Here is a 26,239-nt window from a genome sequence, read left to right on the forward strand (position 1 = left end):
AAAGTGCTCAATTAATCAAAGATCTAAATACTTTAAACACAGTCATCCTTTTAATCTAAGCTGATCAAGAAAAACCACAAACACAAAGCAAACTAAATCTTGCTTTAATTGAAGCATGTGGAGAATACAGTCCAACATAAACATTACAGAGGATCTTCTGGAAAACAGGGATCATGACACTCCCTGTGGAAATGAAGATGACAGTAATTCATAGCTCACCAAGGCCTCTCTATACCAAGTTCCCAGAGTACTCAGAAAATCTCTTCATCATCTCAGTTCTGTTCCTGAACCTCTTCAATCTTGATTCCATTAGAAGACAAAAAGGGCTATATATCTGAAATTATTACGGCCTCGAGAAATTTAAAGACTTTAAGTAGTAGAACATTCAAAACTTAAATAGCTTTAACAAGGAAACCAGCTGACCTTAACAAGTTACTTTGCTAGTAAATGGGGGAATGGATAGAATCATCCTGGACATAATTTCATTAGGGACTTCAAACCATCCAGGAAAGAATAGCACAACTATATCATTTTATTATCCAAGTTTATAAAAGTTTACTACCCAAATCAAGAAAAGTTTGTGCCCATAGATAGTTTATTTCTAAAAAGATCACTCCCTGAAAACAGTCATGTTTCCACTCTTTGTTCCCTTCACCACGTCAAAAAATACCAACTTGACTTCTTCAGGAGGAATGGACAATCCAAGATTATACAATGGGCCAGGAAAAAAAAATGTTAAAAAGTCTGAAAGCAGGAAATACAGAAAGCTGGTAGGGAAGAAAAATAAGAGTCGTTTGCTTCTAATTCATTCTAAAACTCAAGACTTCATTTACCAGTCCTTTCTGCTAAACATAGTCAGCTACCAGAGAGGAGAGCCTGGACATAAAGTCTATGGAGGAAAAGTAGTGACAGACAAACTGTCCTGCAGGGGACAGTCAAGAAGAGAAGAGGTAGAGATTTGGTGGTTAATGAATAAGTGCCTGTCTAGCCAGCTCCTCTTCTTCTCTTGATTTGGATCAACCAATGTAGATGCGATGAAAATCATTGGCACCAAAAGCAGCATTACACTTGGGACATTTGCGCTGGCGGGTGTCATAGCGTGTCTTCACACACTCAAAGCAGAAAACATGAAAACACTTGGTAAGTACAGCATCCTTTTTACGCATATTACAGCATGGACAGGTCAGGCGTGCCTAAAAAGGAAAGAATTCAGAGTCTGAACAACCATAAAGTTTCATGATCCAAATGGCTCCCACATATAAGCAAACAAACAATAAGAAAACTCAAAAGAAAAAAAAAAAAGAAAACCCATAAGGCACTAAGACAAAAGTACCTACTATTTTCTCCTCCTCAAAATAAACCATTCTTTGGTTATCATCATGCAAACAGTTCAGTATTTATTCTCCCAGTCTATTATTAGGCTACTTCAGGCCTTGATAAAAAACACACATCACTGAGGTAGTTTTTCTAACCTTGTAATCCTTAATCTCCTCCATCAGAATCTCATCACACTTGGGAACATTGTCTGGTTTCTTTGTGGTCTCCAGCTTCCTTCGAAGTCTAGAAATGTCCTCCTGTGATAGAACAGGATACTCATTAGACATATTTCCTCAAATCTGCCATTTTTGAGAAAAATAATTGCTCCAACTTGAATTTTGTGGAAAGGACTTTCTGTCCTTTCATGATCAATTATCTTTTAGAAATTTAGAGAGCTGCAAATAGCAAAATATTTCATTTTGTTTCAGAATAAGCAACCATAATCATACTTCCAAATTAGACCTATATCTACTATTGCCAATTTATTCCCATGAAAACACAGACTAAGAGTTTAAAGGAAGGCCATTTTATTTTTTTGTAACTAGTTTTAGGCTGAAGGTAGACTGGTTTAAAATAACTTACAGATTTACAGATAAGAACAGAAAGGCATCTTGAGAAAAAGCTGGCATGACAAAAATAGAGAAATGGAAGGAGAACTTTTAAATCCTCTAATGTTGCTACAATGCTACTTCTCTAACAATTCACTAATTCAATTTCATGCCTGCTAGGAACCAGGCACTGAAATAGTTTTTGGGGATATGGCAGTGCTAGTAGGAAGTAACATACATTAGATTAATAACCTTTCATCATATGGGTCACTTCAGACCTCAGAAAACACCTAAAAAGTGAAATGTAAAGGAAAGACAACAGTTCTCACCTGGGCTCGTTTGAAATTGAACATGTCCTTTTCTTTGGTGACACTGTTCTCCACAATCTCATCCTGAAAATCATGTAGCTTCTTCTGAGCCAACTCCAATTGTGCTTTGAGGTCATCTGCAAGCTGGGCTGCCTCCATTGCCTGTGTGGAATGACAAATAGCATCATCTTAACACCCTTTGTTTCCAGGGAGGCAAAATATTAACCCAAGTTCAAGGAATAAAGCAAGCCTATAATCTCATCAGTGTTATGCTTACTTGTTCCTCTGAGATTAACCATCACTTTAGATTACAGAGTAATCAGTCATACCTTGCGTTTATTCATCTCTAAGGCTTGCGTCCTGAGACCCAGCTCCTTTTCCCCTGTGCCAATGTTGCTCTGTAACAGATGTTCCTTCTCTTCCAATTTCCTTACTACCTGCAGCTGGGCATCAACCTTTGAAAAGGAAAAGATTTTAACACAAACAGGAAGACAAACAAAACAAAACCAAAAACCTCACTATTCTGTTAGTCCATAGGCCCACAAAATACAATTATGTTAGAAATCTCAAACTATTTCTGATTTTATCCATAATCCTTCAAAATACATCAAGACTACGATAATTGAAAACTTCAAATATTGCTGAAGATTTAAATAAGAGTCTAAGAAACAATTGAAAAAATTTTTCTCCAAAATGCCAAAAATAGAAAAATTTATAATTACTGATATTTATCTTCTCTGGTAATACTAACACTCAAAACCTGACAACTCATACTAGGACATAAATTGACTCAAACAATAGTCCAAGTGTATCTCTTTCAGAGTGGCTACAGATTTTAAAGTAGTCTTTTCTTATAAAATTAATGCATAAAGTAGAATCAAACAATATCAAAGAGTAAAAAGTGAAATCACAAACACCCACTTTCTAACCCCTCACCCACAAATGCATCCCAACATCCAGTGGTAACTACTCTTACAGTTTCTCATTCAGTCTTCCAGAAAATTTTAAAATACACAGCACATGCACACAAATACATATACTTTAACATACTTTAACAAAAAAATAAAACAAATCACTTGATATATTTAGGCATTTTTCTGTATTAGCAGATCCACATTTGTTTTAACAGCTGCATTATACTCCTTATTAGGAATGTATACATTATTTACCAGGGCCCTAATGCTAGGCATTTAGTTTTCAGGTTTTCTTCCTATCACAAAAAATGCCACAATAATCATCCTTTTTACATGCATCTTCATGTAGAAAACACCCTACTTCAATAGAATAGAAAGCTCTATTATCCTAATTACCTGAGTCTTCAGAGTCAAAACCTGGTCTGCTAATTCCTCCTTCTCTTCTTTAAGCAACTTATGGATCTGATTGGACTTTATACGCTCTGACATAAGCTTGAAATTTGCATCATCCTTCTCCCGCAACTGCTGCATCAAACGGATATTTTGTTCCTGCATGTCTTCAAAGGCCTGGCCTGTAACATCCATCTCAGAGAGTAGTGCTTCTTCCTCCTAAGATAAGGAGGGAGAGACTTCATTTTAAAGTAATCTTCAAATTCCAAAGAATGAGCACAGGAAACTAAACTTTCCCACCATACATTTTTATATAAATTAACTTGGTAACAGACAGAGACTTAGTTGTAAAGAAGCTTAGTTTTGTTGCTAGGCTGGTCCTAGGAATACAGAAGAAGTTGTTATTATCTGAAGTTATTGGCACCAATTGTTGGTCTGATACTTATTAGTTGATCCGTACTCAAAGTCAGTTAAAGCAGGCAATAATTATGTATACCTTAATCAAAGCAAACTGATCAAACAACAGTTAGTTAAGTGAACTGCTATTGTAACACTTCACATTTTCTCATACTTTTCCACAATCAAAATACTAAATTTAACCTATAGACTTCCCAACAGCTGCAAACATCCAAAGTTTCATAACAATCTGATAGGTAAAGAATGGTGTCTAACAAGAGCTTTAATTTACATCTATTTTATTATAAATGAAACTGAGCATCTTCTCACATGTTTAACAGCTACTTGTACTCTTTTCTGTGACCCACTCATATTTTTTTTTTTGCCTATTCTTCTGTCAGATTGTTGGGGTTTTTCCCCTATCATATTTTAGAGTTTTTTGCATTAGAACGATAAGCTCTTTTGTGATAAGAGTTTAAGATATTTTTTCCCTTTCGTCATTTTATCTTTTGGCTTTGCTAACAGTGTCTTTGGTCATGTAGAAGTTTTGCACCTTTTTTTCCGTAACTCAAAATTGTCACTCTTTCATGTTTTCAGTCATTTATTAATAATTAGAAAGATCTTCTCCATTCCAAATTTATAAAGGAATTTGCTTGTCTTCTTCTAGCTTTTTAATAAATTCATTTTAAAAATATCATTATCACTGAAAATCATTCTAGTTTAGTGTTTAAGTGTGTATCCAATTTTTTTCTCATGTTTTTGTCCCACTAAATTTAATAATCTTTCTTTTCCCCACTAATTTAAAACTGCATCCTTAGCATATTACATGCCCACGTGTACTATGGTCTATTTCTAGAGTTTCTATTCTGTTCTAACAGTCTGTCTACTAATCCCAAGCTGTTTTGTGTACTGAAAGTTTAATATCTGAAAGAGACCCTAATGCTGTTCTTTTTGAATTTTTCTCATCATTCTTGATTACTTTTCTACATGTACTTTAAAACTAGTTTGTCTAGTATCAAAATAAAACAAAACAATAGTACTTTTGTTGAGATCACATCAAATTTATACATTAGCTTAGAAAAAATTAACATTTTAAGATACTGAGTCATCTTCTACAAGAACATAGTGTGCCTTTTTTTCTACTTGTTCTAGAACATACAATAGTACAATTTCCAGATCATCATTTTAAAAAGAGAGAGAAAAGTGGTAATTACCAGATTTAAGAAGCCAAAAATTCTTTTTTACAAAAGAAATATGTATAGGATCTAGTGAAGTTTCTCTTTTCAAGGCACTTAATGATCAAGTTACCATTAAAACTATTTCATCATACTGTCATTTTGCCATTTCTTAGAAACAGTGAAGATTTACCTAAAAGTGAACATATATAAGGTTTTTCCAAGCATTTTTGCTATCTTTATTATTGAATGTAAATAAAAATTCGCTAAAACTTAAAAATAAAGAAATGTATGTTCATTATGAGAATGAGAATAGTTTCTCTAGTACTATGATCCAGAAACAATCATAATTAATATATTGGTCATCTATAACCAATACATTATTATATTGGTTAATACATAATATATATTTATTGCATAAATTGTATATTTATAAGCATGTTTTATATATAGGTATTTATGTATGTATATGTACCTATGTGCACATATATCTTATATCTATCACATATTTGTTAAGTACTGTTTGTTATATCTGTTTATAAAAAGTTTTCTTACTTTCATATATTTGTAATCAGAATGTACATATAGTCTTTTTTTTTTCCATTTTATATTCAATACATACCTTGATTCCAGGTCAGCAGAGAAAAGATAAAACATCAGTAAACAATGTCTAAACAACTGGCTATCCACTTGAAAATAAAAGTAAATCTCCTGCCTTGCAAATACCCAAAACAAAATAATGAAAGGATGAAATACTTCAGTATAAAAATTAAAAAATACATAAGAGAAAAAAAATATTAGCAACCAAAAAAAGACTATAATGAAAGAGCAAACTTCACTGTTAGCAGGCAAAGTTCACTGTCATTTGTCAAGTAACATTTACTTAAATAATGAATTAAATAAAGAAAGTGATCCCACCTGTTTGGCCATGGCCAGTTTTTTCTGCAGATATTCTATCTGCTCCTCTACTGCCCGGATCTTTCTCAAGGCATCCTCATCAGCCATTTTCTTGTTCTCTTTCTTCTCCTTCTCTTCTAGATCCTTGAGTCTTTGCCTTAAATCTTCCAACTACAGGAGGAAAGGAATCACACAAAAACAGAGACTAAGTTATAATACATTTTCAAAAATCACTTAATACTGTGCATAGATGGAGAGCCCATAACACCAAAGGAACCTTTACAGAACTATGGAACAAGATAAATGATATAATATGAAACAAGATAAATTATACTAATACATCACATTATAACATGTTTTAACATCACTCCATTCCAACATGACAGGTTCCTATGACCAACATTTTTAGAAATGCACATGTGCCTGTCTTTAGAATAGTGGTTCTCACCCCTTTTTTCTAGGTCTCAAAATTGTAAGTGTACAAGACATTCTTCCCAAAAGTAATCAGAAAAAGAGAATCACTATGACAATGATTTATATGGGTAAAGCAGGAAATGAAAAGCTTGAAAAGCATACTCCTAATCCCAGCAAATCTGATATATTTTACCACTTTGTGGGAAATCGTAAAATCTTTAGTCTAGATAGTTTTTGAAAAGATGAGAAATGTTGCAGTGAAACACTAACTTTAAAGATAAAGAAATTATATCCTTGAGAAGTATGAAGGAAAATCCCACAAATGAAGATTTTTAACAAGAATAAAGGTAATGGCAGACTAGATTACCTCTGCCTTAGACTTCTTCTCAGCTGCCATTAGCTGAACTTTGTCTCTCTGTTCCTTTGGGGCAGAGCGGTACATGTCTAGCAATAATTTCATCTCCTTTTGGCTCTCTTGTGCCTTCCTATGTCAGGGGTGGGCAAGGGAGGGGAATGATATAATGAGAAAACAAAGGGCATCAGAGCAAAGGAATTTTGAATAGAACAGAATATGTCAACAGTTTTATTTTATACTTTATATTATACCTAAAAGTCAAAATTTTGCACTGACTGTCAAGAGTTGTACATACTTAGAAAGTAAGCAAGCTATCAACATGAATCACTTCTCTCTTCAATGTTACCTAACATAAAATTATAAAATAAACATTTATAGCATTATTACATAGGCAAATTTCTGTGGCCCCACCCTTAGAAACTAAGATTCAATAGACTGAGACGGCGCCCAGTAATGTATTTAAACAAGTCACTCAGATGTTTCAGATACCACACTTGAAAAATAACATTTGTCTTAAAGAGATCAAGAGGAAGGAATAAAGTGGGAAAATGTGAAAGTTTAAAATATACTGCTAATTCCCCATTTCATAATTAAATGACTAACCATCAGCTGAAGACTAAAACTTCATCTTTTACTAAATTATTAAACCTATTAAATACACTTCTATATATCAAATGAGTTTAAGGATTTTGACCACAGGAGTCCTTTAAGTCCAAACATCAAAAAAAGGTCAACCATGAGAAATGGGGCACAAGAAATAACAAGTTTTACCAGAGAAGTTATTGATGATGCAATATAGAAAAGCAACTTGTGAGGTTAAGGCAAAGATAATGTTTCACTGGGTAAAAAGTCTGTCTTAGTATTTCAATGTTTGTCAGAGTAAACCTCTTAAGAAACCTCAGAAAAGATGTGGTGGCTAGGTACAATGGTTCATGACCGTAATCCCAGCACCCTGGGAGACCAAGGCAGGAGGACTGCTTGAGGTCAGGAGTTTGAAACCAGCCTGGGCAACACAGCGAGACTCCACCTCCACAAGAAATCAAACAATTAGCTGGGTGTAGTGCTTCATGCCTGTAGTCTCAGCTACTTGGGAAACCGAGAAGAGAATATCAGCTGAGCCCAGGAGGCTGAGGCTGCAGTGAGTCATGATTCTGCCACTGTACTCCAGCCTGGGCAACAGAGTGAGACCCCAACCCCCCCCCAAAAAAAACGACAAAAACAAAAACATATATATCCACAAACTAGTTAACTGTCAGACAAACAGATCAGGTATCATTCAAGTTACAGTGATATATGTAAAATACACTGCTAATCCCAGATTTCATAATTAATTTAATACCTACAAATTGCCCAAATTCAATAAAGAGCAGGAGTTAATTTCCAATAATTCTCAGGAGGGTTACTTCAACCTTAACATTCCTTCTGTTAATCTGGATTCATGAAAAACAAGGCCATAATCCTTGAGTTTATTGACACTTGACCACTGAACAAAAGTACATAATAATCATGCAAGCAATTCTGACTGTACACTTGATCAAGAGTTGAACCCACATTAATTGTACAATCTAAAATACTGCAGTAAGAGACAAGCCATGATATCAACCAAACATTTCATGCAGGATATCCTAATCTTAGCTTTTGACTCAGAAATAGTTACTTTAAATATTGCTCTTACTTGAGTTCAATTTTCAGTTGCTTGATAATTTCTGCTTCCTTTTTCCTTCCATCATCATATTTGCCTTTCTCTTTATCCTTTGCAGAATCTCTCTCTTTTTCTGACTCTTTCAGTTTCTGCTTCTCTCGTTCTCTCTCCTTTTCCTTCTCCCGTTCTCTTTCTCGCTCCCTCTCTTTCTCCCTCCTTTCTCGTTCTCGCTCTTCTTCATCCCGTTTGGTTTTAATTTCATTGGCATCCTCCTGAGATGACTTCGATGCTGAGGACTGAGTGGATAAATCCTCAGAATCTTGTTTTAGCTCTGCGGGCTCATCCTTGGAGTCCTCAGTACTAGACTGAGATTGCAGGAGGGCACTGCCACTACGCAGACGTGTCTGGGAGAACAAAGGAAAGAAAGATGTACATCACTTATAGTAACCACATTGCATATTTCATTCTATAACAGTTTTATAACTTTAAGAGCAAATAATACTTATTCTACCCCTCCTGATTACCTTGTTCAAGTCAGACTGGGCTTCTCTCAATTTCCGCTTATACCTTAGGACCTCCCCTTTCAGCTGGTGATTGTGATTCTGGAGGCTACTGATGAGGTGGCGCATCTCCCGATTTATAGGGCCTTAAACACAGAAACAGCAAAGTTATAAGGAACTGTGACAAAGGCAAAGGTACAAGGAGATGAAGTGCAGAACACATCAGGAACCTTAAAGAAATAGGGAGAATTACCCAGAGAAAGGTTTCTTCTTAGAAGATGAAACAAAGCTGGCCTACCTGAGATAAAATAAATACTGTTTTTGGCTGTGAACTAAACTCAGTTATAGAATTTGATGAAAGGTAATTTATGACTTCTGAGGTGAAGTTAATATTAACAAATCTTAGGGACTGTGTTGTGTCTTTCAAGGAAGGCATTTACAGCAGACCAAGAGCAGCATGGAACGAGAATAATTATACCTGCTTGTTCATTGGCAGCAAGGGTCTGCTCAAATTCTATCCTCAGCATTTCATACTCCTTGCGGACCTGAGCCAGCGTATCTTCTAGCTGGATCACTTCAGTCCTCAGCTTCTTATGAAGACTAACTTCATCTCGCTGCACACAGAAAAAGGAACCAATCAAAAATTCTTAACAAAATGTGAAAATATCATATTCTATTATCCTATTTCCTAAATTTGATCTAGAAAGATATAAAAAAAGTAAAGAAAATTCCAAGAAAAGAATTAATTCCTCTAAACATTTCCCGTTCAATCAATATTTAGTGAACACCAGATATTTAAAAACACTTATTTGGAAACTGACAGGATATTGAAGAAATAAAGGAAATGGCTCCCAACTCTGAGACTATTGCAATTTAGAGAACTAAACCATAAAACAATATACAAATATATATAACGTGTACTCAATTCATTTGTCAGGTATATATTAAAACACCAACTATGATAAACAGTACCTTAAGGACTATGGAAGATACAGAAGTGAACCTAAGATATAAAGGTTTCTACCTTAAAAAAAATTACCTACAGATGTCATTATAAGTAGTTATGCAGCTTCTACCCATTATTTTCCCCCATAAACATAAGTTCCAGTCATTAAACTATTTGTTATGCTCTCTCACGTTTTTATACATGCTGTTCTCACTGTTAGAAATGCCCTTCTCCTTTTAACTACCAGTAAACTCATATTTATCTTTAAGATTCATACTTCACTTTCTCAAGTGGAATTAGGAAGTTTCCACAGTCAAATTAGATGTTCTATCTCTTCTATCATGGAATCTTTTGCATATGCCGCTATTGTAACACACTGCATTAATGGATACTATTCTCCCACTACCATAGATTATAAGATCTGTGGGGACAGATCTCATCTTTCTACACAGAAAAGTTTATATACAGAAGACAAAGTAAGGTTGTTACCTCAATGAGCTCAACCTGGCGTTGGTGGGTTCCTCTGGTGCCATGAAGCAGGGTCCGCGCCTCATCCAAGTGTGCTTTCAATTGTAGGCTCTCATTGTACAGAACAGAGAACTGTGACTGCATGCAGCGATACTCTGGCGTTTCCTTTACCACTTCCTCCACAGCACTCCGCAATTCCACCTTAGGAAGGCCCAAAGGAAAGAAAAGTCAGAAGCACAATCTACCCTCTATGCACCAGATGTCAGAGCTCCTAAGCTAGGAAAAAAAATTGTGAACTGATGAACTTACTTTATTAACAGTCACACAAAAAAATATTTTGATGGGATATCAAAAATAGTTGTGCTTTTCTTAAGCAACTGTTTGCTTTAATACTCACTTTAATTGATTTAACTTAGATTATTTTTGGTTTTCAGTTCAAACTTCCTTATAAACAAATCAAATTATAAAACAGAGGTGACTAGCGTTGAAAGAGGGGTGAGGAAGACTTCTGAAATCTCCTCTCCTAAGGACCTGAGCAGAAAATGCTTCTGGGAAGGTTTGAAACCAATAGGATCCCCAAACATGCTTCTTTCTCTGTTTCAGCAGCAAGAAATCACAAGCCTAATCTGTGGCCCCCCTCTGGCCACTACTGACATGTGAGCTGTCTACACTCCCACAGTATATATATGCATACTCCTTGCATACATCTTTTATATAAGCCCCATTCTTTTAATCCATTTTGGATCCTCACACTAGTTTACCCTACTCCTCATTTCTCTCAACAACTCCTAAGTTAGAGCACCTTAATTTAGCCTATATATCTTTTAGGTTGCTTTAAATCCTTTTCAAAACAAGGTAGTGTATGGATAATAAGTAAATATACCAAAAGGTACAGCAATAAAACTTACTTTTTTCATTTTTTTTCTTTTCCCCCCTAGCTTTATTAAAGTATAATCAACAAATAAAAATTATAAATATTTAAGGTGTACATGTTTTAAGAGATATATATAAATATATATATACACATTGTGAAATTATTACCACAATCCAGTAAATCAACATATTCATCACCTCAGTTACCTTTTATTTTTGTTGCGAAAAACAGCTAAGATCTCTCTTAGCATATTTCAAGTACACAATATTAATTATGGTCACAAAGCTGTACATTAGATCTCCAGAACTTATTCATCCCACATAACTGAAACTTTGTACCCTTTAACCAACATCTCCCCATTTCCTCCACCCCTGATAACCACCACTCTACACTCTATTTCTGTGAGTTTGCCTTTTTTAGATCTCACCTATAAGTGAGAGCACACAAAATTTGTCTTTCTGTGCTTGGCTTATGTCATTTAGCAAAATATCTTCCAGGTATATCCATGTTGTTGCAAATGACAGGATTTTCTTCTTTTTAAGGCTAAATAATATTCCATTGTGCACATTATAAAAATATACACACATGCACACCAATATATACACGTATTTCTTTACCCGTTCAGCGTACAGATTTTCCACCTCCTTGGTTAAATTTATTCCTAAATGGTTTTGTTTTGTGTGTGTGTGCTATTGTAAATGGGGTTGCTTTCTTAATCTCCTTTTGGCATAGTTTGTTGTCAGTGTATAGTGATCTTTATATGATGATATTGTATCCTGCAACTTTACTGAATTCATTTATAGTTCTAACAGTTTTTTGATGGAGTCATAAGTTTTTCTATATATAAGATCATGTAATCTGCAAACTGAAACAACTTTACTTCTTCCTTTCCAATTTAGAAGCCTTTTATTTCTTATCTTTTCCTAATTGCTCTGCCTAGCACTATGTCTTATCTTGCTCCTGACGTTAGAGGAAAAGCTTTCAACTTTTCCCCACTGAGTATAATGTTAGCTGTGGACTTGTCATATATAGCCTTTATTATATTGGGGTACCTTTCTTCTACATTTAATTTGTTAGAGTTTTTCTTATCACAGAAGTATGTTGAATTTTATCTACATTTTCTTTTCCCTTATAAATTATGCAGGTTCGCAAGTATTATGTGAGTTGACTAGCAAAAAGTCTAACTTTACTGCCATTCAGAGATGTGTCTCCTACCTTCAGTTTTTCATTTTGTGTAGTGACCTCCTCAAAGTCTTGCCGAAGTTTCTCCAGTTCACTGTGACGGTTCTGAGCCAACTCTTTATTCTCTTCAAGCTCTGCATTCATTTCCTCAAACTGGAAAAGCAGGAAAATAGCAAAATAAGAATAAAGAAAAAACATTCTTCTTAAATTATTCCCATTTTAAGCTTCCTATCTTCACTGATTCACTCTTCCAGCAAAACCTCACTTTGTCACTTCTGAATACAATCCTAAGTACCTTAGGCACAAGGCCGGACACCAGATAAAAACATGTGTCCCGAGTCACTAATTTTACCTTCCGGGCATTGATGGTGATTGTGCCACCATAGAGACTGCTTCCTGCTCCATAAACCTTATAACCTTTCGAGTTCACCTAGAAAGAAGACAAAGATTCTTTAGTAAGAAATCCTAACATTTTAGAATATAACCAATGTCCTTTCAAAAGATCAGTTTTCCCCCAAATACCACTCCCCAAGTTGATTCTTTCTGAGAAGACTCCCTAAAATAATTCTGGTCTCCAAACTATAAAACAGTACTAACCCGTTCTAGGACTTCTGCTAAGTGCCGGTTCAGTCGTTGTTCCCTCTTTCGAATTTTGTCGATATCCCACTGCAGGTCATCAATCATGGACTCCAGGACAGATACTCGTGACTCAGCTGTCTCCACTTTACTCTGCAACTTGGAGAACTACAACCCAAAGACAGGCATAAGAAAAAAAGAGTTAAAAAAGACCAAATTAGAAAAGAAATGCCTTATATCACTAGTTTAAATTTCAAATTCCACAATATTAACTCTTATTTATATATAATTATAGGAAAGATTATAAAAGAAGATGATTCACTCTCTTCTCAATTTATGAGTTTAAAAATGAAATCTCAGATTCTTTTCACAGCTCTGGGTCAGCTATAATCATGAAAACAGTTAAGTCTAAAGTCTGAAAGAACTCTCACACAAAGAAAAGACCACGTGAAATTCAATAATTTTTCTACTTCTGAAAAGCATCATTTCTCTAGACAGGCCATAAAGCCATTAAAAAAGTGTATTTTTAAAAACAAAAAATAGTTCCTTTCATTTCATTAGTCAAATAAAAATTCAAAAGATAAATAGAAGATAAAAACTCAAAAATGACAACTATCTTTATCCCAAACTTTCTCTCCCCCAATTCCCACAAAATGATAATCTATACGAAACAAAAAGAAAACTTCCCTTCTCTTTTTATAAGCTGAACTCAGGGCCAAATGTAGTGACTCATGTCTGTAATCCCAGCACTTTGAGAAGCCAAGGCAGGAAGATTGTTTGAGCCCAGGAGTTTGAGACCAGCCTAAGCAACATAATGAGACCTCGTCTCTATAAAAATAAAAAATAAATAAAAAATCAGCCTGGTGTGACAGCACACACCTGTAGTCTCAGCTACACAAAAGGGTGAGGCAGAAGGATTGCCTGAGCCTAGAAAGTCAGGGTGAGCAATGATCATGCCACCGTACTCCAGCTTGGGCAACAGAGTAAAACCCCAACTCAAAAAAAAAAAACAAAACAAAACACTGATCTCGGCACAATCTAGAGTTGCTACTATATGATATCATAAAGATACAAAAACCTTTGGTGTTCTGTTTATTCAGTTATATACCAGTTAACACTATATTTAGTATTTTAATTACTAAACTGTTAATCTATAGACAACTTTTGTGTTGGGTTTTAAAACATGGCCCCACAATTCTTTGACAGTCCTCCATGAAGAGATGGGACCTTGGTCGCCTCCTCTTGAAACTGGGTCAACTTTAGTAATGCAGTGGAAATGGCCTACATAACCTCAAGGGTATGGGTCAGAAAGGCCATGTTCTGTCTGGTATTCATGAGATGCTCATTGAAGGCCAGCCAACATGTGAAGTCCAACTACCATGAAACTGTCATGCCAGAGAGGCAACTTGTAGTTATTACAGTGGATAACTAAGGTGACAACTAGGGGCGACAAGCAGTATCAACAGCCAGCCATGACAGCCATCTTGAATGCCAAGCCAGTTGGGCAAAACAATTGTCCGCCTGGTTAGTAATGCTATCTGAGATTTGTAAAAGGGCTAGAAAAGGAAGACCTTTCCATCTTGGTAGCACCTGGCTTATATCTTAGAACATGACACAGAGTTCCTCTATTTTCTTACTACACTCCAGTTGTTTTGTAAATGCTGCTATGTTCTAACCCCTTTGAAGGTCCAAGAGAATCCACATGAATTAATAAATTTTCCAGATGATTCTCACACAACCAGCCCCTGGACTTACAATGGAGTTTAGGAAACAAAGAGATATAAAGAACATAGGCTCTGAAGTTACACAGACCTAAGTTCAAAATACAGCTCAATCGCTTTCTAGTTATATGCCCTCAGACCAGTCACTAACTTCTCTGAATTTGTTTCCTTAGCAGTCAAATGGGAGTTGTTTTACCATTAGAGATAATATTCATAAAGTGCTTAACTGCTAGGCACTAAGTAAATGGCAACTACTAAATTACTAATCAGCGTGAGAATTTGATGGCCAGACTCAGGTAGATCAAATTTTAGTAGATTGTCCTTTGAACTAAACCAAAATGACAACCAGGAATATCAGAAGAGTCTTATAAGGTCTATTTTGTATTAATAAATGCCCAAATCTTGGCATGGTTTGGTCATGGCATTATTTGTGCCCAAGTTTAGATTAAAAATTCATATTCCTTACATTCCTAGGACATCATCAATGCAGTAGTTCCTACTTCTCCATTCTCTGTTGAATTTCTACCAAGCCATTCCTCAGTAACAATTGTACAGGGTCTTTTATATTTGAGGTAATTCATTATTTGGAGATTTTGGAGTTTTGCTGTGCTTTGCAAAATCCCACATGATAGGCCTTCTAGAGTAAGGTAGTCTTTGAAGCACTCAGAATTCTGGTCAACATCTGCCACAGCCACTAGGAATAGCCATCTCGCCTTTCTAGTCAAGTACCTCCTGAGACATGGTACGATGCTTCTCCTGAAGAAGATCTGTCAACTCCTGCAGTCTCATATTCTCTTGTGCAAGGAAGGAATTCAGCTCCTGCACTGCTTCCTCCACTATCAGATTATCTGGAGAAGAACTGTACGTTAGTTTAGCATCCATAGCATCAAATTTTAAAACTGTGTATCCATCAGCCAGGCTTGGTGGGTCAGTCTGTAATTCCAGCATTTAAAAAAAAAACAAAAAAAACTGTGTATCCCAACTGTGTATCCCACCAAAGCATTAACATACTATCGTACTTCATTTTTCTTAGAACTTCAAGAAGTAGGTTATTTTTTTTTTATTACCTCACACAACAGATAAAGTACCCCAAAGGTAGGTAACTTGCTTAAGGAAATTAGTTAACTTGCAGCCTAGGTCACCTAACTCCCTTCCCTTTCTATAAGGCCAAAATGTCTTGAGAAAAGAAAGGGAGGTTCTACAACTTTATTCATAAAGGCACAATCCCCTTTAAAAACTGCATTTTAGAAATGAAGACAAGATAGCGGTATCTCCAATTAATGTCAGACTTAGTAGCAATATAATTATATTTTATAAAGCTATCATAAATCCTGATTACTAACACCAATATGAAACATCTCTTTTGGGAGACAGAAGGGAAACAGGAAGTAGAATTTCCATCTTCACATAAGTATCTATGAAGAATAAAGATAAAAGCATAAAATTGCTTATCATATTCTGAAATATGCTAGGGGCACCCCTGAAACTAGAAAACCAAAGTGTACACTACTACTTACAAAGCAGGAAGGCAAGTCAGAGAAATTATTATACTGAGTTAATATGTTTAAAATTAGATTTGCAAATTTCATAGCTGAAATCCATGTGCTACTGAATAAAATTAGATACTCTAAGGATATATATTACTCTTTAGAGATAGTTATCGGGAGGAAAAAGCATGCTCACACATACCTACTCTTGGCACTACTCTTAGAAACAATACAGAACAAGTTGGTCATGTGGTGGCTTTTATGGTTTTCAATCTAGGATTGCCCTCAGAATCACTTGTAGAACTATAAAAATAGACATTTCTTTAGGCCCTATTCCATAACTGTTGAATAAGAATATCCATGGGCCTAGTCAAAAAATAAAATAAATAAATGTAGAAAACTCCCTAGAGGTAGGTCAGGCACAGTGCCTCATGCCTGTAATCCTAGCACTTTGGGAGGCCAAAGCTGAATACTGCTTGAGTACCGAAGTTTGAGACCAGCCTAGGCAAATTAGCAAGACCTCATCTATACAAAAAAATCATGCCACTGCACTCCAGCATGGGTGAGAGTTAGACCCTGACTCAAAAAAAGAAAAAAAGAAAAGAAAAGAAAACTTCCTAGGTGATTCCAATTCAAAATGCAAGTTAAAAACTAGGAACTGAATTTTAGTCTTCTCAATATCTTAAGCACTGAGGATAGGGCTTAGAACATAATAAAAGTTCAATAAATATTTAGTGAGTTAATAAGCCCATAAATCCAATTCTTCTGAATCAAGACCCAAACAAACATGAGAGGAAAGATGAACTTCCAAACAAGTTACAGTTGATGCTACAATTCATATTTTATACATCTCTGTCACTTAGTTCAGCTTATCAATGGCAATTGCCTTTTTGTTGTTACAAATAATGGCTTAGTTATTTGTAATTTGTAATAAATGAAAATTTTTTAACTTAAACCTGACCTTAAAATGCATGCCATCAAAATGAATAATTTTAAAGTACTGTTTGATATACTACTCATTCTAGTTTCTTTTTAAATATAGTAATTATTTTCCTTGTTATTCATTTATGAAATCAAGTTTAGCATTAACACAGCCACTACAAATGGCGTATTATTCACATTACTAAAATGTAACAATACCTGCTAACTTTTCAGTTAGAGCCAAAAGAGAAAAAAATATTTATGTGTATATAAAACATGGTGTTTGCTTATCCATTAGTGTGTATGTATATTTCTGTATTTTATTAGCCATTCATTCCCCATTGACTAAGCACCCACTAGATACCAAATGTGGTGCTAAAAACTAGAGAAACAAAGAAGAGTGAGTCAAAATGTACTCCATCAAGAGACACAGTTTAGCTGGGAACACACAAGTAGATATATAAATACTAAAATCCAGGAGGACACAAAACGCATAGTTTACAATGGTTATCTTTGAGAAGTGAGATGGGGTAACTTTTATAGTCTACTTTTATGTATTTCTGATTTGTGTATTTTAAAACAAGTAACTTTTTCTGATAATAAAATACAGAAATATACCTACCCACTAATGAATAAGCAAAAAAAAAAAAAACGCTTACCCACCAAATTTTCACAAGCCTTATCTACACGCTGCTTAATTCTATTGATAATTTAGTCCAATTACTCTTAAAAACAAAATTACTGAATACAGTTCTTAACTTGCCTACCCACTATCTCAACCTCCATTATATTCAACTAATTTCTTTCAGAAATGAGAGGTTAAACATTTAATAATACTCAGGGAAATTAAGATATTACAACTAGACCATGATTATGGCAAGAAATTTATGCCACAAATGATTAAAGATGTAACCTACCTACAAAATAACTTTATTATACCATACAAACATAAATTCCTGCATGAATACTGAATAATATAATTATTCCAAATAATAACTTTCTTTCAAATAAAATTTTGCCATCTATAGAATATTTTATTTTATTCTTTTAAACATACAGATCATCTAACTCTAAAACCTGAGCAGTCTTTTTATTTAAACATTAGATATACAATAACCAAGAACCAAGTCTTTTTATTTAAACATTAGAAAAACAATAACCAAGAACATAACTAAAAATCAATTCTTTGAAGTCAAAACTCAATATCTAATTTTAAAAATCATTAAATAAAATAATTGCTAATATTTAAAATAAAGTGTTTATTATCACTAATAAATCAATGGTCTATATATTACACAAATATCCAGAAATCAAAGCTATTTTTTAAATAATAAAATTAATATGCTATTTACAAAAGTATCTAGTTAATAAAATATATAAGAATGGGGCTGACAAAATCTTTCTTCAGTTTCTTAAAGAACTGTCATGTGGCTGAACACTGCCAGTAATGTTGAAGATTAGAATTCCAAGGAATGTAATTAAAAAAAAATATGTAAGTTTGCAAATTACAAATCAGTGTGTTAAGATGAGTTCTTAATCCTCTCCCACTACTCCTAGCCTCCCGGTTCTTGCCTTACCTCCACTGTTTAGCTTCCGGGATAACAGCTCCACTTTCTCTTGCAATTTATCATAGACAGTCACAATCTGGGATACAGCTCGCCGGGAGGACTCCACACGCTCCTGCAGCTGAGACTCCATCTCTTCGCTGGAACTGCTGGCCAAAGTAGCAAGGAAAGAGAAAGCTGGCTCTTGCCCTTCCCCTGAGGACACAGGGGGAAAAAAACAAGCCCCCCAAAATTATAAAACTGGAAGTAACAAAATCCACCTTTTTTCTTCAAATGGAAAGCCTCAAAGCAAAGCTCTACTTTGAAAACCCAGATTGCATGCAGTGATAGAACTCATCACAAATACTCGCCTCTCTCTCGGTCATCTTTACGTTCCTGATTGCTGTCAGAGTCTGGTTCTGGTTCAGGCACAACAAGGGCTTTTCTTTCTGTAAGTAGGTCTCCCAAACCCTGCTCCAGATCATAACGTTTAAGGATGATACGGATGTTTTCATCAAACTGGAGAAGGGTAGGTACCATCATGAAAAAACAAAAGGACACAACTTTGGGAATGAAGAGTAGTAAGGAGAACTAAACTACTCAAATAAAAATTTGAGTAAATAAACAAGTTGGCTACCTGACTCCAGTACCGATTGACAATCAACAGTGAGGCATCATCAGTGGCCTGTCGTCGTTCCAGCTTTTCAATGTGCTCACGAAGTTCATCTTCAATGGCCTGCCGTTGATCCAGCATTTCTGCCAGCTTGCGATTTTTAGTTTGCAGTGTTCGAATATCTAATTCCTCCTGCCCAGAAAACCAATCTTATTAGTTTCTACAAAAAAATCAGACAACTGAGCTGTTAAACTCAACAAGGTCACAATTAGTTCACTCGCTATTTCTTATGAACAAAACTACTCATGAAGAAATCTTACAATGAAAAATTAGATAAGAAGTAGAAGCAAAAGAGATAAAGGAACAAATGTGTGATGATGTGAGGGAAGAACACACACAAATATGCTAGAACCTCAACCACATCCATCTCACTGTTCTAGTCACACATACATTGCATTCACATAATGCTACTTTGAGGCTCCACCATTCAGCCAGGTCAACCTCTACCCCAATCAACACTATCTCCTAAGTACAGTCTTCATTCATTCAAGACTTTGACACCTGGTTCTTTCTCTATCCCAGTCCTTGCAAATATATATTGACTTCTGTAAACATGTGGACAAACCATCCAAACCTCTAGTATTCAGGATATGACTATCTTTAATTCCTTAACTCCAATGATTATCTCCCCCATTGTGCTTTAGTCATACATTTCAAAAGCCACATCTTAGGCTTTTGTAATTATCTAGAACTATGCCTCACATGAAATCTTAAACTCGAATTTCCTATTACTTGAATAACATCACATCCTTCCAGGTATCTCATGCTCTTACCCCAATAATACCAGTCCCTTCACCTCATGTAGATCTCCAGAATTTCGATTTCTCTCCTTTCTCCCTTTCAGTCTCTACTGTCTTCAAAAGAGTATACACTATAGTACATTCCTTCAAACACCTGCCTATTGGCTTCAATTCTCTGCCTTTAATTCTTGTACTTTACTTCTGTGAACAAATCCAATCTGAGTTAATGCAGATAACTGATCATTCCATTTCAATACCCAGTATCCTGAGACTTCTAGATAAGTTCATTAAACCAGGGGAACAGGTACCTTTACAAAAACAATTCCTAACCTGAACAGATCTTACAATTCATCCAAGATTTTTCTTTCCTTAACAAGTAAGCTAGCTCCCATTCTCCACTGAAGCAACATCAAACTCTACCAAGTCCTTACTCCTTTTACATCATAATAAACAGATGGCTCTGCTTTCTATTTTAATGAGAAAATAGAAGTCATCAGATGAGAAGCTCCTCAAGTCCTCATCTCTTTGACTCATTCACACAACTCACCAACCTATGCACATACTCTTAAAACCTCGACTTGTGTTCAGGATCCTGTTCTCTTCTGTTTTTGCAAAGCCCTCACTAGATCAGTAATTTCACACCCCTCTCATTATCTTTCTTTTTCTCTAGCTCCTTTCCTAGGACAGACTGGGGAGGAGCTGGAATAGGATGTGGAATTTCACAGGCAAAGAACCAGTATGTGGAAAGGCTTACATTCTTACTTTACCCAGGAATTAATGAAAAAAAAAATTTTAGATAAGAATTGTTTATTGTTTCATTTTATTCTTTCTTCCATTTCAGTTAAAACATTATTGATATGCCAAAGTAGTCAACACTTTCCCCATGCTGCCAGTTTATTAATACTATGAATAAACTACATCTTCAATCTCTTCTCTGAACATTGCCTTCCCCTTCCTGCTCTAGCTGAAACCTGGATGTGAACAGTTTCCCTACAGGCTTCTCAGGTGATGGCTGTTTCTCTCCCACATGTGGTAAAGCCCTAGGCAGATGGGGGTCTTCCTTGTTTTCTACTGCCACTTTCAGGTCACTATTCCACCTTCCTCCCAAAAACCTCCTAGCTTTGCAGCTCATGATTCAGTCTATACCACCTGCCACCCTGCTTTGTTGAACTCATCTATAAATGCCCAGGTCATTTCTCTATGTTTCTCACAAATTTAGCACCTAGCTTATTATCACTCTCTCCAATACTATTTCTGTCAAAATTCTTACTTCAATTCCCATACAATCTTTCCTGTACTTGGGTCATCAAGTCATTGACCTCCTCTCCATCAGTGTTCTTATCCTCTACCTCCCTCAGTCACCAACTTTCATAATCACTCTTAGCTGTACCTGCACGTCCTCTACATGCTCAAGTTCAAACACCCCAAACAATTACCACTATTTTTCGAGTTCATTCTCTCCAGTTTCCTTACTCCAACAATTCTTCAACTTCTACAGGATCTACAATCCACTGGTCTGCTACCTTTCCCTGTCCTTCACTTCTCTCACTTCCTTAATTCTTCCATTACTGGACTTAAATTCCATGATCAGTCATTAATCACCTCCCTCCAGCCCCCTTTAGATACCTTCCCCTCCTTCCTTGCTCATTCATCATTCTTGTCTAGTTAAAAACTTCAATCCTGGTAACATCCAACTCTACATACTCCAAGCCTAGACCCATGTAGCTGAATGTGACTAGAAAAACTAAAGCAGTATGCTAATCATTTCACTTTAAACTCATGATCGCAATTTTAAGTAGGCCCTAAGTTCTGCCAAACAACCCTACTACATCGCTCTAGTCCATTCTCTCTGCAGGATGACTACTTCATACCTTTTCCTGTCTCTTCAAACCTCCAAAACTTCCTCCCCCATCCTCTCACTCTCAGATGAGTCTTGCTTCTGATTTCACTGAAAAAAAATAGAAGCAATCAGAAGAGAATGCCCACACCTACCTCCCACAACCACAGCCACCAAACTATGTACATCTGAACCCACCATCCTTCCTGTTGTTATAAATAAACTGTCCCTGCTCCTAGTTAAGGCTAATTCTTCCACTCATGAATTACATTACATTCCCTCTCACCTATTCAAGGTCATGATAATAACTGTTTCCTTCTACTAGTATATCATCAATTTCATCCTCTACCAAGTCATTTCAATTAACAAATAAACATGCTGAAATATTTCCTACCTTAAAAAATAAACAAACAAAAACTTTCTATTGAGCCCACCTTACCCCAGCTATTGCCCTGTTCTACTTTACAGCAATGTTTCTCAAAAGCATTATCTCTAACCTCTTTTTCCTAGTTCCTCTCTCCTCATATTCTCTCACGGTCACTGCAATCAGGTGGCCATCCCTACTACTTCACCAACTAGGTCAAGTTTCCAATGAACACTCTATTGTTAAATGTAACATCTCAGTCCTTACCTTCCTCAACCTATCAGCAGCACCTGATCAAATCCTTCTTGAAATACTTTCTTCATTTGGCTTCCAGGACCCACTTCTCTGGATGTCCTCCTACCTCACTGGTCCCTCTCTTTTGGTGTCTTTCATTAGTCCCTTCTCATCTCCTTGATATGAAAATACTGTAGTGTCCTATGACTCTATCTTCTTCTTTTTTTAAAGACCTCTTCTTTATCTCTGCTCATTCCTTAAGGAAGAATATACTCTCATGGACTTAAATATCACCTACAAAATAATGATTCCCAAGAGTACAGCTTTAGCCCAGACCTCGCTTCAGTGTCTATGTTACTATAGCCAACTACCAATCTACTTTAAGATTGAATAAATATCTCAAATGTATATGGCCAAAACCAAATCAAACTCATGATTTACCCTCCATGGCTCTCGGCTCCCAGAAATCTGTTCCTCTCACACACCACCTAGCTCAGTAAGTAGAAACTCCTTTACTCCCCAAATGCTACAGTGACTTTCCCTTCTATCTCTCATATGCTTTATCCAATCCACCAGCAAATCTTATCAACACTACCCCCACAGTGGTCCAAGCCTCTGTGATCCCTCATTAGGATGACTGAAAAGCATCCTGTGGCAAACACCTTAGTGCCAAGTCCTGTCAGCTTGCCAGATTTCAGCACAGCTGTCATGGACAGCTCCATACACACAGCCAGTGTTACCACTTCAAGCACACTTTGGAGACTCCAAGTTTTTCTGTCCCAATCTCAGCTGGCCCACTACAGCAACTTCAAAATGCAACCTTCAACCACAAGGTTGAACATGGAGCAGAAACCAGCAAATACATAACTCAGATCCCCATCTTTGGAGAGGTGGCGTTATAGGAGAAACTGGGACAGGAGTGAGGTAACAATTCTGCTGACTCCTGCTCATAACCCTTACTCCTCCATATTCCATTCTCCAAACATAACTCAGAGAACGTTAATCCCCTACTTAAGACTGTCCATTGACTCCTCATTGCCTAAGAAAAAATTCAAAGTGGGATTTGTGCTACGAGCTTCCCTTAGAGTATATCCCACTCTACTATAATAGTCTATTCCCTTGTCAGTGCCATCCTACAAACTAAAGTCTAAGGGTTGTCTTAATGTAAACAAGAGTGTCCAGCACAGATACTCAACAAATATTTATTTTATTAAATGAATAATTGCCTTTGGAGTATATTATGTGAGGCAGTGCTATGATAAAACCACCTCCTGGCCTCAGTATAAAATACCAGAAGCCCAGTTGGTCTCAGAAATGACACTCTATGAATGATTTACTGTGATGTCCTATTATTCTAAGTCAAGAAAAAAAAAATCAACCTCTCTGAAACTAGCCCTATAACAGCTATTAATAGTTTACATTTATTGAGTACTAATGTTAAAGGCAAAATTTTAGCCCTTAACAGAGACTCCCATTTTATTCTAACAAAAACTTAATGTGACAGGTATTATAATTATGTTTCACAGACAAGAAAACAGAGCCACAGGAAAGATAACACAAAGCCACGCAGCTAGGAAGTTCAGCTAAGAGTCAGCTCTAGGCAGTCTGGTCTCAGATTCCCACCCTTCACCACACTCTCAATGATTTTGCTACACTGCCTTTTAGAACCTGACCCTGACTTTTCCAGTGAACAAAAAATGAGTGTACATCTTCCCACTGCTAAATATCTATAGTTAATGCTGTATCAGGTACCAGATTCTCCAAAGATTATAAGCACACCTTGAAAATAAAGATCAACTGTCAATCTACCTCTCCTCCAGAACTGACCACATCATTTTGCCTATTTTTGGCCTGTTTCATTTCCCTCTTCTTTTCAAATAGCTTCCCCTTATTCCAGAAGGCTTTAATAAATCTTTAGTTTCAAGTTGCAAGTGACAGAAGAAAAAGCACACTTTCATGGTATTTTTTCTTCATACCGTTGAAGAGACTCCCCCTAGCTTAATTGTTTCCACTGTGGTCCCTGAATCTTCAACAGCTGTCTTCTTCTCTGGAGGCACAGAGGTGCCAGGTTCTCCAGCTGCTCTTTTATTTCCAATTCCTGACATCTTGGAAGAAAATAATAGCTGTCTCCTGGAGGGAAAAAAAATAGGGGAAGGGAACTGATGTAAGATATGCAAGGAGAGCAACCTATCATAAAAAGAGACCTTCAATAATGTAAAAACAACTTTTTGACCAACCCTTTAATCTGAATACATTAATTCCATGCCAAGCACCATCATACTCAAATTTCTTTTGCAAAAATAAAAAATTGAATTGTAGAGTAAGAATAAAGGCTGAACTAACATGATTAGAGATTTCAAAATAGGATGCTGATTTTAAAAAGAAAGATAATGTGAAAAAGATGAAGACACCAAGAATAAAGTCCAGGAATCTCCCTTCCTGAAATGCCAAAATCAGAAAATGATGGTTTGTGACAGAAGTTAATCCTATAGTGTTGGAAGAATCACAATCACAGAGCTGAAAGAGATCCAGAAAATGTCTAAGTCATTAATACTGAACATGTCAGTTATCATCTCTGAGCCTCGGTTTTCTAAATCAGGAACAACAACGGTAATATTTCTTTGCTTATTTTACAGAAAGGAAGATATAATTATATACAAAACCTAGCACAATGCTTGGCGTAGAGCAAGCACTCAGAAAAACCAGGTCTTCTTTTAACGTTTGCAGTATCTCCCCTACTTCTAAATGCTTTTCCCACTATTTTGTGCGTTCTTCGAAAGTTAGACCTGAATGCGAATTCCAGTTCTACCTCTTATGGGGCCGCGTTGCCTTGAAAGGGTGAATTCACCTAGAGCTTCAGTTTCCTCAACTGTTCAATGCTGGCAAACACATCTGTCTGCCCTACCTACCTCCCAGGGTTTCGGAGCTCAAAAGAGGCGGAATGGATGCTAAATCACTTTGGCTACTTTAGGAAGCAACCCTGCCATCACCGAGACTACAAGACTACTCTGCTTCCAAGTCAAGCTCCAGGAGAGGGGTATTGGTGACAACAACCTGCGCGGGACCTGGCCTGGAAAGAGAGAATAAAGAAGCGGGGCAAGGGCCGAAATCCGACTTGCGAAAGGCAAGGACCCCAGCCTCAGCATGGTTAACTGCAGGCCCAGGAGATGTGGGCCCCGGAACCGAAGAGGGTGGAGGTTCCCGAGGGGGCAGTATAGTCCCGTCGCGCCCTGGGCCGTGATCGAGCCTGGGTTGCTTCTTTCAACTCTCGCCGCCCGGGTAGCAGCATTCGCAACAGTTACTCACCAAGGCCGAGGTAGCTCTCGCCCCGGACCGACGGCGAAGACGGAGCAAAGCTTCCGGGAGGCGAGGCCAGGGAGAGGAAAAAGGGAAGGAAAGGAGGAAGTCGCTTCAACCCGACCGGATAGATTGTGGGACCCGGCCGGGCGGAAGTGACGCAAAGGGAGACCGCTAACGGCCTGAGTATGCGCCATCTCTCTAGCCTCGGTTGGGCGGGACCGGAACCTCTCCCGGGCAAGACTTCCGGGAGTAGCCGGGCGTCGCTGGCGCCCGACGGAGAGTTCCTGACTTTTGTTGACTGCTTGACTTTACTAAAAAGATCTGTTTTTCTACTGAGATAATGTGGCTTGTTCTAGTTCTTGTCACTGGGTCTACCGAAAGACTACCAAGATTCTTTCAGATCGCCGATTGGCCGACGGTCCCGTCAATCTCGGCAGGAGCGACCACGCCTCAGACACCAGAGGAAAATGTTTCTTGGGGCCCCGTCGTGCTGAAATTTAGAGTACTGGAGAAAAT

General features: G+C 36.8%; 1 protein-coding gene across 1 annotated transcript; it reads right to left on the reverse strand.

Annotated features, from left to right (window-relative positions):
* Nucleotides 1-87: 87 nt before the first annotated feature.
* On the reverse strand, nt 88-25,778 carry RNF20 (ring finger protein 20). The gene is made up of 20 exons (XM_008053373.1): nt 25,730-25,778; nt 24,400-24,553; nt 19,213-19,380; nt 18,947-19,094; nt 18,609-18,791; nt 15,353-15,471; nt 12,924-13,070; nt 12,679-12,756; nt 12,360-12,479; nt 10,292-10,471; nt 9,335-9,470; nt 8,881-9,002; nt 8,390-8,760; nt 6,727-6,844; nt 5,967-6,116; nt 3,484-3,696; nt 2,503-2,628; nt 2,195-2,335; nt 1,473-1,574; nt 88-1,193 (listed from the first exon to the last, which is right to left on the reverse strand). The coding sequence occupies exons 2-20, from the start codon at nt 24,526-24,528 to the stop codon at nt 1,017-1,019; spliced, it is 2,928 nt and encodes a 975-aa protein (XP_008051564.1). The 5' UTR covers nt 24,529-24,553; nt 25,730-25,778; the 3' UTR covers nt 88-1,016.
* Between the last annotated feature and the right edge of the window lie 461 nt (nt 25,779-26,239).

The sequence above is a fragment of the Carlito syrichta genome, unplaced genomic scaffold, assembly GCF_000164805.1.
Source record: "Carlito syrichta isolate Samal-C Ts95f unplaced genomic scaffold, Tarsius_syrichta-2.0.1 Scaffold288132, whole genome shotgun sequence".
Taxonomy (NCBI): Eukaryota; Metazoa; Chordata; class Mammalia; order Primates; family Tarsiidae; genus Carlito; species Carlito syrichta.

Coding starts and splice junctions, on each gene's coding strand:
- RNF20 (XM_008053373.1), bottom strand. CDS start 24,528: ATGTCAGGAATTGGAAATAAAAGAGCAGCTGGAGAACCTGGCACCTCT. Junction 19,381..24,399: donor TAGGGGGAGTCTCTTCAACG/GTATGAAGAAAA, acceptor TTTTCTGGGCAG/GAGGAATTAGATATTCGAAC. Junction 12,757..12,923: donor TAGCAGAAGTCCTAGAACGG/GTTAGTACTGTT, acceptor TCTTCTTTCTAG/GTGAACTCGAAAGGTTATAA.